At 35.0% G+C, this 15,662-nt stretch overlaps 1 protein-coding gene across 1 annotated transcript; it reads right to left on the bottom strand.

The window, feature by feature from the left end:
• Positions 1 to 648: 648 nt before the first annotated feature.
• LOC111010049 (myosin-1) lies at positions 649 to 15,046 on the bottom strand. Its single transcript, XM_022283321.2, has 24 exons — positions 14,646 to 15,046; positions 13,621 to 13,996; positions 12,808 to 12,909; positions 12,581 to 12,724; positions 12,338 to 12,488; positions 12,203 to 12,230; positions 11,599 to 11,764; positions 11,426 to 11,489; positions 11,301 to 11,314; positions 11,133 to 11,217; positions 10,064 to 10,167; positions 9,799 to 9,937; positions 8,997 to 9,115; positions 8,138 to 8,290; positions 7,947 to 8,036; positions 6,831 to 6,908; positions 6,131 to 6,289; positions 5,039 to 5,245; positions 4,340 to 4,545; positions 4,096 to 4,231; positions 3,293 to 3,422; positions 3,061 to 3,207; positions 2,205 to 2,269; positions 649 to 1,739 (listed from the first exon to the last, which is right to left on the bottom strand). The coding sequence occupies exons 2-24, from the start codon at positions 13,990 to 13,992 to the stop codon at positions 1,083 to 1,085; spliced, it is 3,516 nt and encodes a 1,171-aa protein (XP_022139013.1). The 5' UTR covers positions 13,993 to 13,996; positions 14,646 to 15,046; the 3' UTR covers positions 649 to 1,082.
• Between the last annotated feature and the right edge of the window lie 616 nt (positions 15,047 to 15,662).

The following is a 15,662-nucleotide window of genomic DNA, read 5'->3' as shown; positions in this document are numbered from 1 at the left end:
TTTTTTCCTTGTGATGCTCTACAAAATATGATATAATTTGATAGTTAATAAAAGGACCCAAACATATACTTTTTTCCTTGTGATGGCTCTACAAAATATGTATAATTTGATAGCTAATGAAATGACTCCAACCAAGTAATTGGATTGAAGAAATTAAAATTATCAAAATTTACAACAATCCTATAAATTAAAATTATCAAAATTTACAATGATCCTATGCTAGATTAGAAGTGAATCATCCTACTAACATGAGCATGGATCAACTAATCAAGACATTACTTACCTCTCTAAATGTCAGTGGTTTTAATATCTTGTCTTTTGTTGGAGTAAATGACAATAAAATTAAGGTCCAATTATTGATGGTCATAGCAAATTTACAATCAAAATATGTCTTAGGAACAAAAATGAACTATTAAAAAAAAACAATTCAATAAATAGAGACAGAAATTCAAACGTACTACCTTTTAATCGAAGATATATGTCTTAATCAATGACTATGGACAGAAGAAATCAATCTTTAGCATCATCAAAACTAATTTAACTTCTAAAAAATAAAAAAAGTAATTCAAGGTTTTGAGATCAAATTTTAAATTTGTAAACTAAGAATGGAAAACAGTACACCACAGAGGAGTTTGGTAGAGAATGAAGTTCAGAGGAACACAATTCTTTTTTTCTTTTTCTTTTTTTTGGCCTCAATATCTATTATGAAGAGATTGTTAAGTAGGAAAAGAAAATATACATATTAGAGATAGTGGGCTCCACTGGCACAAAATCACTTGCAGCCCCCAAAAAAAAATTGTAATGAAAAATTAGAACAAAACTCTTGCAGCAGTTCCTCCTTCCAACTATAAGGTTTGCAAGAGCAATGTGAATAGCTATTAGAACAACAGAACATATTTCTATTCATATCTCCAATTTGTACTTGAGGAAGCCTTTTTTTTTTTTCCTTTTTCCTTTTTTCTTTTTTCTGATTCACCCAGTGAATGAATTGGAAAACCCATCATTTACAAGTTCCCCAAAAGTAACCAACCTCTCAGAGGAAACAGTGTGATTTCTTTTCTACTATAACTTGCTTTCAGTTTTTAACTATATCTTGTGCTGTTCCTCCTTCCCCACCATTTCTTTTTCACCTTGTCCATGGCACCTTCACTCCCAAGCTTGTTCAAAATCACTTTCGTTTCGCGCAGCCTGCCCCCGTAATCTTTCTTCCATGCTTCGAACATCTGCTTCAACCTTCTGAGTTCCCTATCGGGGTCGAGACTCGCCTCGACTTGACCCGATTTTACCTCTACCAAGAACTTGGCATCGTCGCCGAAGACTTGACTTCTTTGTTCGAATTCCTCAGCCAACCGGCTAATGACACTGAGGCCTGCATTCATTGGTCTTACTCCATTGCTTTCGTTAGCTGTGTTGTTGCTGCCCACTTCCCAACTGTATGCTCTGTCGTCGCTTGCATTGACTGATGCATCAGAATTTCTCTCCGAATCATCGACTGCTAAGCTTTTCTTTGCAATGGAGAGGCTAGATTGCAGTGATCTCATTTGTCTCTGCCATACCTCTTCCATTGACTTCATTTTTAGCTCGTACTCTGACCAACGGTTCTCATACTGTTGGAGACGTTGATGGAGGATGTCGTTCTCTTCTTCTTTGTCTCTCAAAGCTGCCTCGGCCCTCAGAACACGGCGTTGTAATTCTGTGACGAAAGATGACTTGACAAGCACCTCATCTGACCCATTTGCCTGTTAGAAATTTAAGATTTTGAGCATCCATATTAGACAAGCAGATGAATTATTGATGTAAGATCCAGTACTACATTAATTTTTTTATACGATATGTGATTTATACAGAGACAACATTTTTTTTTTTTTATAACTGGGAGTTGGAGCTTTACTCCCCTATACTCGGGGCACCCGCGCATACCCCAAGGTCCGGATCCAGGAGACATCAAAAGTTTTTGATATTAAGCTCACCTGAAGGTTCGAACTTGAGACCTCTATACCGGTATGAACAAGAGACCCCAAGCCCGAACCAACGGGATTGCATCGATTATCAGTCAAAAATCATATGAAGTTGAAGTGGAACCAGTATTGAACCAAATATGAAAGATTAAGGCAACCAGAAACTTGAAAGAATAATGATGATCAGAAAGTGAACATTAAAAACTAAAAATTAAGAAAACAAAGATCAATATACTGAATGTGTACCTTCTGCCCACCAGACATTAATCCTATATCTCCTGAGCATCTTCTGACCAACCAGCCACGAATAACTGAAAGGTCGCGAACATAAGACCAAATCAGTAAATGTAATCAGAACTCATGAAAAACAAAAATACAGCAGGGGAATCTAAACAAGGCTTGGCAGGACAATCCACATTCCAGTTAGAAGCTAGTCTAATTTTCACAGCTTATTTTACTAGTCTCTATAGATCTGTAAATGCATCATTTCTTATAAGAACGTCCGGACTGTTTAGCCTTATCCAGTTAATATATATTGTTTAGTCAACTCTGCTTGTTTTACACATCCATGTCAGTACTCGAACGAGTACCACAATCTATCCTCCAAAGAGAGGAAAAAGAAGAAGAAAATTTGTTATTAAATTCAAGGGGACAGAGTGGGAATGCATACTAAAGTTATATTGGATAATTGAACACTGTTTTATATCGGTTAGATATCCTAATAAATGATTAAATTTACCCTAACCTATCAGCTTATGCTTTTGGATTGATTGGTGATTTAACATATTTAGAATGGTATTATGGTAGGAGATCCTGCGTTTGAACCTCTTATCATTTAATCCTCATTTAATATTGATTTCCACTCGTTGGGGTTTGTGCATATCTCCAAACCCACAAGTGAGGAGAAATGTTAGATATATTATAAATAATTAAATTTACTTAAGGAATTGATCGGTGATTTAACATATTTAAAAATATCAAACTCTCTTAAATCTGAACTCTTGACTCTTGTTTGTTAATTCTTTGTGAAATCATTAATTAGTGACATCCAGTAAAAAAGCGCAAAAATCAGGTCCTACAGTATGAGAATAGTTTATTTTACCTGATTGTATCAGAAGTGATGCATCACAAACTTTCTCCAAACGTTTTTTAGCAACTCTGGCTTTCACATACTTCTGAATAGAAATAGCAGCCCTATGCCTTCTTATCAAGATTGCATATTCTTTTCGGGTTTTTTCCCCACGTGCAACTGCATAAGAAATCAGATTAGTTCAAACTCTTTATCCTAAGAACTAGAAAGTGGTTGGTTCAATGTCGACGAGGAAGGTTAATACATGACTGAAGAATGGAAATCCCTCTCTTCAGCTTTTTGAGGTGGCGTCGAGCCAGGTGCCCTCTATAGCAGCTTTGAACGCATAAAATCCCATGGAGGGTACGGTTTCTTGTATCTTCGAGCACTCCAATCTGCCACCGAATATTTTTATAAAATTTTGATTACTTGACCAGTCAATATTTCATGTGAAGATATGGAAGTTACGCTTAATAAAATAAAAATTACAATTCCAAAAAATCAAATTCAGTGACTATAAAAAATTATAGATAATAAGTTAGATAATTTTGACTTCCTAACTGGTACATTAAGTTTCTTTTTGACAATTAATTTACAATCCAATTAAAACCAGAGGAAAGTAACAAAGTGCACAACATAAGTAACATATCAAGTCAACGTGATCTAATAATCATCAAATTTGCTAATGAAGGCAGAACTATTAGACATTTCTGATCTTCATGGCATACTTAAGTTCTCTCTCATGAGGAAATAAAAATGATTGATTATTGTCTACATTTATAAAATAAAATACTCTTAAGTGCACTTTTATTGCACTTTTTTAATGTTGTTTTCTTCTGAGTAGTTCTTATCAGTGCCCACCATGTAGGCGGTTTGCAATTAGGAAAAGAAATATTTTCGTACGTGAAAGGATATATCAACTCTTCAATTAACTTTCCTTTCTGGAAGATGGTATGGGTTGTTGTTCCTAGCTGTGAACCGTGCGGTGAACAGTTTAAAATCTTTAAAACCCAAATAGCCCTCAATGCATACAGCAATCAGTATTCATAAAAAACACAAATATTTTACCTGTCCAGTTCGAAAGAACAATTTTGTATAGCCAACTTGGTACATTTCAGGCAATATATCGAACTGATGAAGAATTGCGACTGAGACACTTAGTGGATCCTGCGATATGATGCTTTCTTGAAGGAGGAAACCATACCTGATGTCCCGCACCAGAATAGAAGAGCATGCACAAGTTATTACATCAAAAGATGTTAGAATTGAAAATTTTAAAACGCATAATGGTGTAAGCAATAACCAGGTGTACCTTCTAGCAAATTTCTGATGTGACATCCGGGTAGGAAAACCAGCTCGTGATATTCGCACCACTTCTAGGACCCCACAACATCTTAACTGTAGTAATACAAGTCCTTGGTCATACAAGCTGGGAGACTGAAGGTTGTTGGGCTTGATGCAACGGATGAAATGAGGTGTTGTATTTTCAAGACGGAGCATCAATTGGAATAATTGACCCTGAACAAGACTCAAATCTATTAATTAAAAGCAAGAAATTCGGCAGATGACAAATCAGTGCCTAAATATGATAAAACTCCAAGAGACCCTCGTTCATGTATCTACCGTGTCCTGAGAAAAGCTCAAATTCAAAGACTCTGCATCCTACTGTCTTGAAATTTACTGTTTCTAAACTCAATTTAAACAAACAGATGACCATTTTGAGATGTCTGTCATATTTATAACTGCCTCAAGAGCATCTGGCAACGAGTTTTAAGAATCAGACAAACATGTGAAGAAAGCAAACAAGATTATGTTTTCATCCCCCACTCCATTTTCAGCTACTGTTTTATATTTTTCCTGAATCAATCATTCACGTAATTTTGAACACACTCTTAAGAGTAACAATGTCTTATAGATATTGAACATGATGAAATATCAAAATAAGAACAAGTTCAGGAAATATCAAGAACACTAAGATATTGAATGATAAGTTAATTATGAAGCAGTATACCTTGAACTTTTTTGCAACACTTAGTTTTTGGGATTCTGCACCACCAGATTTATGTAAAGTGCCACCAATGGACTTTTCTGATTGATTTAGCATGTTGGATGCAAATATCCGAGGGAGATGGCATGAGCATGAGGATAGGAGTTGAATAGAATCTAAATGTAGCAAGTCCCTGTTTTTCTCCAGAAAACTAGTTGTGTCATATGTGACCTGAATGAAGACCCAAGTGCAACTATCAAATAGTCAGGTAAAATGAACGAGGAAAAAGAAATTTCACCAATGACTACCAACAACTCGACATAAATTTTTCGCACTAGGTAATGATATTTTCCACGATATTTTGTCAATTTTAACATCTTCACACAATAAAACCATCACTGACAGCAAGAAAAAATTAGAGACTGGTTAATGGAATCAAGTCAGGCACCATTGTGATCACAACCATCCCTCTCTCTGTACTTTTTGTTTTTTGTGAAAGAAACAATTTCATTGATGTATGAAATTATAAAAGTCCACAATGGAGAGCATTTACACCAAGTAATGACTAAAAAGACTATATTTTCAAAAAGTCTGTCAAATGGGAGGGATTTATCGTTGAATAATAAAATAATCCCTCTCTCTGTACTAAGTAGTGGAAGTTTGCATAAATAATAAAATAGATCATAAGTTAACTACCACAGGAGTATAAGATAAATGCCCACATTGGAATCAAGTCAAGCACCATTATGATGGCAACCATCCCTCTCTCTGTACTAAGTAGTGGAAGTTTGCATAAATAATAAAATAGATCATAAGTTAACTACCACAGGAGTATAAGATAAATGCCCACATTGGAATCAAGTCAAGCACCATTATGATGGCAACCATCCCTCTCTCTGTACTAAGTAGTGGAAGTTTGCATAAATAATAAAATAGATCATAAGTTAACTACCACGGGAGTATAAGATAAATGCCCACATGAGCTTTAGCTCAGCGGTTAAAGGCACCTTGCTTCTTCCCTAGAAATTGGAGGTTCAATCTCACATCTCATATTTGTTGTACAGAAAATAAGAGTATAAGATAAATAATTATTATCCATCGATGACAGGTAAATACCTCTCCTGCATAATGATGGACAGTGAAGGCTTTCCCGCGTTCTCCTCTAAAAGAAGAATTAGGACCCAAATGCTGCTTAAGCTTGTTAGCAAAGGTCAGATCTGTGCCGTTTGGAAAAGTAGACTCCTCGTCTAACAGGGACAACAATCCCAAAGGTTTCTGCGTAGAAATTACAAAAATGCTTAGGAAAGCATGACGTACAATTTTTCAAATAGAGCATCACTAATTTAGAAAAGTCCAAACTAATAACACAGAATGACATCATCGCTTGTTAGGCTACTACTCAGATGGACTATATCAGACATTAGCAACTTCAACAGTTACATAGAATATTTAGGACACTTCAGTTTATGACTTCATCTGACAATGAACCAGGGCCTAGATGGCATATAAGTTTCTTTTTTATGTATGAAAGGCCACAAGGGAAATAGAAAAATAGATGACACATAAGTGGCATGGAATTGCTCTTACAATCACACATAATATGCTGATTTAAAGTAGCTATGTTCTGAGACAGCAAACTAAAATCAGTGAACTCATGATAAAGTATATCAGCCAAAAGGTGATCAAAATTTGGCGACATACAACTTACAAGTTATTAGAAAGATCAGAATATGAAGAGAAAATAACCATAAATACTAAAAAGACCAAGAGATGGTAGCAGAAAGAATCAAGTTTTAACAAATTAAAAACTCAATACCTTTTCAAACAGACTGAGACAATCTTGGTTGTCGTCAAAATCAACTTTTGCCCAGTCAATGCCATCTTGAATATATTCCTGAAATATATTGTAAACTTCAATGTACAGCATAAGAATAAGCTTGTCCAATAGGAAGTAAAAAATGAGACAAAAATCTTGCTATAGTTCCTTTTTCCCTTTCTATTAGCCAACATAGGCACTTTGACACTGGACATGACGTACTAAAACTCTGATCCGTTACCCAAAGTTCAGAACTACACATGTTACAGACTTACAGTTTACATTTTGATATTGTTATGACCTGTTCCCCGGCAAGGATTCACAATTCCATGATTCAGTAAGCTTTATTTTTTTGTTCCATTGCCATCATTAGGTCATTTTAAGAAATTTTGTGCAAACAATTTGTTAGACCACAAATCATAAAGACATATAATAGGAAGGGCAAAGGGGTAATTGTAGATGGCCATAACGGCCAAGAGAGAGAAGATGGTACGAGTGGGGCCGTTGTCTATAAGGCTACGGAATGTAGGGGGGAAGGAATCATTCTAGTTTTCGGTGCTTTTGCAGCTTTTGTAGTAGGTTGGAGAGATTACTCACCCTCTCGGATTGGTGGGTCGGTTTTCATTGCCTAAGGGCTCTTGTGTTGTTTTGTATTGCCTACGGGCTCTTTGCTAAGGAATCAAACAGCTTGTGAGGATTGATACCTCACACAATTTTGGTGAAGGACAAGTAGATAAAAGTTCAGAACTACACATGTTACAGTTTACATTTTGATATTGTTATGACCTGTTCCCCGGCAAGGGTTCATAATTCCATGAGCTTTATTTTTGTGTTCCATTGCCATCATTAGGTCATTTTAAGAAATCTTGTGCAAACAATTTTGGTGAAGGACAAGTAGATAAAAGCTATGACATTTCTCCCAAATTATATTCCCAAATTACACCAAAACAGTACATTCAGATAATAGCTACTCATTCATCATAACTTGACACATATTGACCTCAATATTTTCTGAATTAGGAACAAGAGAGAGGTGAATAAGTCGTTACATTTCAATTAAACCTAACCAATTGAGATCATTTCTACTTAATTAGAGTATAATAATTGAACAGTTACCTCCTGCTCTAGCTTAAATAAATGACGATTAAAATGCTGCTGTAGTCTCTCGTTTGCATAGTTAATACAGAACTGCTCAAAACTATTCCTCTACAAAAGCAAGGAATAGATAGGGAAAAAATATTAGAAGAAAGATCCAGACACGCGCACATCAAGTAGAGAGAAAAATTAAAAGCATAAATGAGGCATACATCAAATGATTCAAAACCATAGATATCAAGAATGCTGATGGATCTGCCAGTGCGTCGTTTGCCTACAGCAAGAGATTTGTTAATTTGTTCCACCAGCCAGTCAAACAAACAAGCATAAATTGACTTTGCCAAAGCATCTCTAGTGTCAACTGCCTGCAAATGAAAAGAAATAAAAAAATGTAATCTGATGCGGGAGCTTTCACAAAGATCAAATCAAATGCGGTATTCCATAATCAGTCAGATAAAGGAACGACTATATGTTCTACTTAAGTTCATAATATTAAGTAAGGTTAAAACTCTATTTTGGTCCCTAAACCACATGTGATGATAGAAATGTATAACAATGCAAGACTGACAAAGTATAAATTCAAATGCAGTGCTGAGTGCACACCAATGAAACCAAAAAAAAGGAAAACAAGCACTAGTTATGTTATAAATTGCACAACCCTCAGTGTGTATGGACCTCAACAAAATTGTGCCGAATAGTATAGCCAAGATATGAGGCACCACCACTATAGGTCTCATATGACAGAAGCCCATTGTATAATTAATTCCACTACAACTTTTCAGCATAACCTTTCCACCAAAATCACTCATAGTCATATTATATGCATCTAAAAAATTTTGCTATCAGTTGACAAAAATCTTTGAACAAAAAGGAATTTAACAGCAAATTTCTACTTTAAATTTGTAGTTCTAATTAAACTAAAACTGTTATTATAAATAATCATTATTGACTCATAACTTGGAGGTGCCTAAGATTGTACTTTACTGAGAAGAATCAGTTTCCCCCTTACTTATCTATGCTATGTACACTACACAATATAAATTAATAGGTTTTCATGGAGAAGTTTCTTGCCTGAGACAAAGTAAGCTTTTGAACAATGCTGTCATTACCAACTCTCATTTTTCGAGTTGATAAAGCTAGCTTAAGCTCCTCAACCTCACACTCAATCAGTTTAGCAACTGTCTGTAAACCTGAAAATGGTAATACGATAAAAGAGCATAAAGCTCAAGATATAAGGTACAACAGAACGTGAATAATTAAAAAGAAGCCAACTACGTAGTTACTTACATTATATCATGCAAGTAAAAACTGTAATTACAAGTAGAAGAATGATCTCGTAAATCACTAAAATGGAAGAAACGTAGAATAAAGAAAGTCATAGATGTAGTTCTATAAATTGATCCCAAGGATGAGAATGACTCTTTATGAAACTATCAATTTACATTTATGTAGAATGGTTATCTCTTTGCACTCCATGATATTAACCACAATTTTTATCCCCCTTTTTTAATTATAAAGATAGAACGATAATGAAATTCGCCTTCCTACAAACATGAGACAGAATGAAAACCACCAAAATTGCATTATCAATTTATCATTCTGGAAAATTATGATCTTGGCTTATCATTTGTTCATTTTGGGTCATGTGATACCTAGTTAAACTCCTTTATAGGTTATACCACACAGTTATTCATAAGCTACAAAAGCATCCCTTTGTCATTATTACTAGCACCAATATTAGTTTTATGATAATTTAGATCTCGGGTAGTCTCACATATGAATATGAGTTAGCACAGAGGATGAAGAAAGTTTACTAGCATGCTCAAAACCATGCTACAAAGTACAGAGATAGTTCACTATTGGAAATTATTACCTTCATCGTCCACCACCTCGACATGATTCTCATTTTCAATCACACTAAAGGAAACATTTCCCAGCCATAGCACAGCAGCAAGCATTGCAAAAACACTGTGCTGATCTTCTTTGCTGATATGGACGACATCTAATGCTTCCTGAGAAGTAATGACAAGCACATTCACAGTAAAATTTCTACTTCAAACAGATAAAGACTTAGTAGAACGGATCCAATGATAGTTGGTCAGGACTGATGGATACAATCAAAAATTGAAAAAAGTTACCGTGACTACACGAAACTCTTCAGCATCATTAACTCTAGTTATTGAAAAACAACTGCTCTGATTGAGATATTTGTACTCTTCAGCACTTCTCAAGTTTAGCCTCTCTGCACACCAAAGTTAAACCTAAGTTAAACTTAGATGAGATGATGCCTTAGAAAATGAGAACAAGATATCTAGCTGAAATTTGGGATACAAGTCTGTACTTGGGGAGAATTTGGAATAACTTTTAGAATAGTGACTTTTGAAAATTCTAAAACGCTTAAATGCTTTTAAAGAAAGCACTTTATTTGTGTTCTTTTGGCTTATAAAAGAAGTGCACAAGTGCCACTTCAAAATCATCTCAAACTCATTTTTAAACCGGATAGAATGTTATTTAGAACAAATAGCCTACTAAGCAAACAACATAGTTTGTAGTTGTACTATTTTGCTATCAAAATAATCTAGTCGTATCTAGTCCAAAAAAATTTTTGGTAAGTTCATTAAAACCCATACAGCAAGCTATAATACCCTTGGTGGTATTTTTTATCAATTCATAAAGCATATCCAAAAAGGCAATTTATAGTTTCAAATAGATTAAAGAACTTCAAGAGTTCAACATAAGGACAAGAGAACCTAACTACTTTTTCCTTATGCAAGAAATTTTCAGCCACGGAATAAAAATTATATCTTCTGTGCAACCATTTACCGGAGCGAATATCAGAAATGTGAGACTGTAGCAAGGGGAGAACAAGTACATGCACTTAACTAAATTATAATTTAAGTAATTTTTCTTTTGCTAGAATGTTTTGCATATAATTCGTGTAAAAAAATAAGAAAAAAATATAATTTTAATTCTAATTTTGAAAAACTACCACTCTGGCATCCAACTCTAGGATAGGAAACATCAAAAGATTTAAATTTATTAAACTTTCTACTAAATATTTCATACTTGGGACCAATATCCAAGCCAATACCATCCTGGCATTCAAGCCTCAGCCACTAGGCCATTCTTGGGGTGGGAAAACCATATAAATTTGAAAAGACAAAAAGAATGCGTAAAAATATCTGCAAATTGGAAGAGAGAAGTTACCTTTAAGAGCAGGTGGAGCCCCACTACAAAGCTGATAAAAGATGTGGTATGACCTCTCTCCCTCCATGCATTGGACAACTCTCGACTGTTGGAGAAATAAATCACTCTGAGTAATTTGTTAAAAATGAATCAGAGCAGGCACATTAAAGGGTGGACAAATAGATTTACCTTTTCAAGCAAAACTGTCCATAATTTATCAAGAGCAGCACAATTCAAAAACAAAGTCAGATTTACCATCTCAAATAAAATATCCATTGAAAATTAATGCAGAGTCCTAAATACATAAAGCTTACAAGTTTGAATAGTTGCACCGGATATTTTTCCAGTTTCACTAAAATGGATTTCAATCAATTTTCCCTGCAAATGTTAAATGAAACTTCAAAAAGGCTGAACCTAAAATTGCAAGTATATAGCCACTTTCATGTAAAGATCTATATGAAATCAACAACATGATATAGAAGCTTACGAAGCGGCTTGAGTTATCATTTCTCAATGTTTTTGCATTTCCAAAAGCTTCTAAGATAGGATTGGTCTTTAATATCTCGTATTCTATTCCACTTCCACCTCCAAGGGCAGCCAAATATTGCATTGCTATCTTTGCTGTTTCAGTTTTTCCAGCTCCACTTTCACCACTGAATATCAAGGCATTAAAATGACATGAAATATAAGGAGAATATGAAATCACCTTTATGCTATTTACACCACCCGCATGTTATTTTCATGATACAAACGAATGGTCATATGGAAAACATCAATACAAAGTATTAGCTCTAAGAGACATACCACATGGTTGGTTATATATTGTGTTGCATAATCTATCTGAATAGCTGAATGATTTAGATTGTAAAGACTGAAGATATTACTACGATAGAAACTGAATCCATTGGAATAAGTCCCCAGAGAGACTATAACCTACTGCTCAAAGAATATTTAAAAGAAATTTCTTTGCTCTTTGAGATGAATGCTATGCTTATATGCTTGAGTAAATAACTAAAACTTGGAGAGAATAGAAAGGAATTAGAGGGGAAAAAAAGGAATGTGCAGAAGTGGAAAACATGCACCAGCATTACCTTATTATAATTGATTGGTTTACTTCATCTGAAATGAAAGAAGAAGAAGGGAAAAGAAAAACTCAGTTAGAAGTAGACAAAATAACAGCCTAAGCATAAATTTGATCGAATGCAATATTAAGGGCGTCAGGAAACCTCGAATCATTTCCCTTATGGCTGTATCTGTAATGGCATAAACGTGTGGGCTCTGTACTGTTTTGCGCTTGTATGCTTCAATGTAATCACTTCCGTACAAATCGACTTTCTTAAAAGGGTTGATAGCAACCAGAACAGGCCCTGCTTTTGTCTGAAGTTTCAAAAATCATACCCAAGCCATTACATTAGAAAGATTTTAAGCAGACCCTCGACTAACCATATAACACATTTTCTGACACTCACATATATGATATCTTGATTATATCTGTACTCAAGATCATATAGTACTGACGGCTCGTTTAAATAGCTAAGTTGCATAAGATCATCAACACCATCAAGGATATCTGGATTTGCAGGAATCAAACTTTCAGCTTTCACCTTCAACACCTGCAACCATTCACCCAGTATAGGCAATCAAATTTCAATAAGCTCCAAACAGCTAAAATTTCTTAAAATTTCAGTTCTGTTACCTTTCCATCAGACAGTGAAACTACTGACTCCGTCCCTGGAGTTGACAATATCTTTACAAGATCCCAGTTCCCATTTGGAAGTTTAAACCAAGATTGAACTGTCTGAAATAGAAAAGTTGAGCAAATGGACTTTAAATCAAACACTGGATATTTGAATAGGAGTAGCCAACTAAATAAAATATCGGTTCACAAGATTATGATCAACTGAGAAACTTGTTGGTTCAAAATAGCTTAGAGAAAATGAAGAACGCCGTATACAAGATCATATATGCAAGTGGGAGATTGTTTTTAACATACCCACTGTGAGTTTATGAAATAACATGTCAGAATCAGAATGAAAATGTAAGTTAGATGAGATGCATGAAGAAAACAGAAGTTAATTACGCATGAACTGCTAAATTGCAAGCAGGAACGAAGTCTCAAATAAAATGACTCTACAAACCAAATGTAACTTATTCATTTCCAGAATGCAAACACATAATACAAACATTTAAACTACTCAACCTCCAGACTTCATAAACCCAAGTTTATAACGATCGTGAGCCAAACAACTCAAATGAAAATCGACTATTATGCATCCTTTTTATATAATAAATTAAACGAGGAAAGGGGAAAAAAGTACTAGAATAAGGGAAAGAATGAAATATAACTCAGGATGAAACCATAATGACCATGATTATAATGAGATTAAGTAGGTAGGAATTATAATATATCTTTCCAGTAATGGTGAACTAAAAATAAAATCTCAGCTACCAGTATCCTCTGATTATAATAGATTTGAAATTCAAAGTGTCAATATATGACCCAAAATACCTTCCTTGTCGTGTAGGACGATGTGTCATCCCACCTGCGTTCACTATGCGAAGCTGAGATTGAAGGTGAAGGTAAAGGCATAAAACCATCTTCTCCATCATCCAAGGTGGGTCTTTCTTCAACTGTTTCAATATTGCAATTATATGGTGAATCCTCATTCAGCTCATCAATATTGTTAATACTGTATTGAAGTCGAGTGACGGCATCATCTCCAGAAGCACCATTCACACCATCAACTAACGAACTAGCTTCCATGTTTTTCACATTCCGGTCATCAGACTCTTCCAAAGTTTGTGGAATCATAAACCGGGAATTAACTGGCATGGATTTAATCGATTGTAATGAAATCATCGCCTGAGATTTCCGAGACATATTCCTGAAAATTTATGCATAATGGCAGACTGAGCATTGGCAGGTGGCATAGGTAACAACATTGCGATTAAAAAGGTTACTTTTCAACCAAAAAGAAAAGGGAAAAAAAAAGAGTCTAATCAAACAAGTAAGGTCCCACGCGAACGACTCATCTGACGAACTAAATGGCGGGGACCATGCTCTAAGATTAAGATGCAGATTAACTGATCCTTGTTAGTCGGCCACCATTGACAAGTTCAACACCAAAGGAAATCTCATTTTAAAAATATCCCAAGCTAACCCAGAAAGAAAGAAAGTTGATTCGAATCAACTGTACAGATACAATGACTCTGATTTAACCCAAAAACTCCGAAATTGAGACTCCTCGATCTGTGTGCTTACTACCGATTAGAGCTAGAGCTGCTTCTTCAATAGATCTTTTTGTCCAATCCACCCATTGGTAGCTGAAGAAAAATCCCAATAAAGGTGGTGTCGAATTTGGAAAGTGAAAACATTGAATTGAAATCGAGCTCAACCAAAAATTACCAGTCTGCCCAAACTAAACATGAACATAAACATAAACATAAACATCAACCAATACTCATTTCCTTTGTTTCCTGAGCAATCCAGGAAGGGTGAATACTAATGCATTAATCTAAAACTCATCCGCTTACCTCTTCAACAAAGCGACAGGAGTAATTGTTGGGGAAAATTGGAGGCAAGATCGAGTTTCCGAGAAGTAATTAAACGAAAATCTAGTGGGAGGCTCAAACAATTCAGACAGCGCGAGCGCGGAAATCCGATGCAGGCAGCTGAAAGAGTTGTTTGAGTAAAGAGATCGCTTCCAATGAGGGTTCAGGCAGACCTAGAAACCGCATGTAGGGTTGTGGAGGAGAAAAATCAGGGCGATGGCAGGCAAGATGTGTTTGGATTGCGAGAAAGTTGAACAGAAAAATGGAAAAGAAAATCCAAAGCGTGTAGAGATGGAGCAGCTTTTTTGCCTTGCTTTGCTTCACAGAAGAAAAAAAAAAGAAAAATTTATTATTGAATTTGAATTTGATTCGCATTCAATTTTTCATGCCCAATCGAAATTTTGAAGTTTTGGGGGAAATTCTTTTTCTTTTTTGTTTTCTTTTTTGTGTCGGAGGAGATTTTACCTTTTGACGAAATTGCCCCCTGAACTTTTATGAGCTGGCGGTCGTGTCCCCAGAGGATTAGAAAGCACTGAAATGACTGCTCACGAATAAGGATGTTGGGATGTCAAAAAAAAAAATTAAATAAAATAAATAAGGATGTTGGTCTAATAATTGTTTATTAAAAAAAAACCAACAAATTTATAAATTATAAATATAAAATTGATGTAAATCTAGTCTCTAAATTTCCGAGACTTAATTCAAAGTTCGTCTGAAATGGGGTAAAAAAAATGACGTGGATTGGTTGAACCAGAAATAATTCGACCACATCATACTTAATATTTAAAATAAAATGGACCTTACAATGATTTACCAGACATATCTACTCGTCTCCTTACTAATTGATTTTGATATTGAACCATATGAATATTAATATGACATCAATATCGCTACATGTATACGTTCTACAAAATTTTACTATGTATCTCACGACATAGTCTAAATCTAAATAATGCATTAACCTTGAAACTCACGACTTCTTGACCAGATATATGTGTT

Source organism: Momordica charantia (assembly GCF_013281855.1).
Source record: "Momordica charantia cultivar OHB3-1 chromosome 9 unlocalized genomic scaffold, Mcharantia_2.0 BLBB01000009.1, whole genome shotgun sequence".
Classification (NCBI taxonomy): Eukaryota; Viridiplantae; Streptophyta; class Magnoliopsida; order Cucurbitales; family Cucurbitaceae; genus Momordica; species Momordica charantia.
Note: the sequence above shows the minus strand (reverse complement) of the source record. Positions and strands in the feature narration are given on the sequence as shown.

Bases quoted from the DNA above. Each gene is read 5' to 3' on its own strand.
- LOC111010049 (XM_022283321.2), bottom strand. From the start codon at position 13,992: ATGTCTCGGAAATCTCAGGCGATGATTTCATTACAATCGATTAAATCC. The intron at 12,231-12,337 runs GTTTCCTGACGC...CTTTCATTTCAG, and splicing joins CATAAGGGAAATGATTCGAG to ATGAAGTAAACCAATCAATT. The intron at 1,740-2,204 runs GTACACATTCAG...AATTTCTAACAG, and splicing joins TAATGTCTGGTGGGCAGAAG to GCAAATGGGTCAGATGAGGT.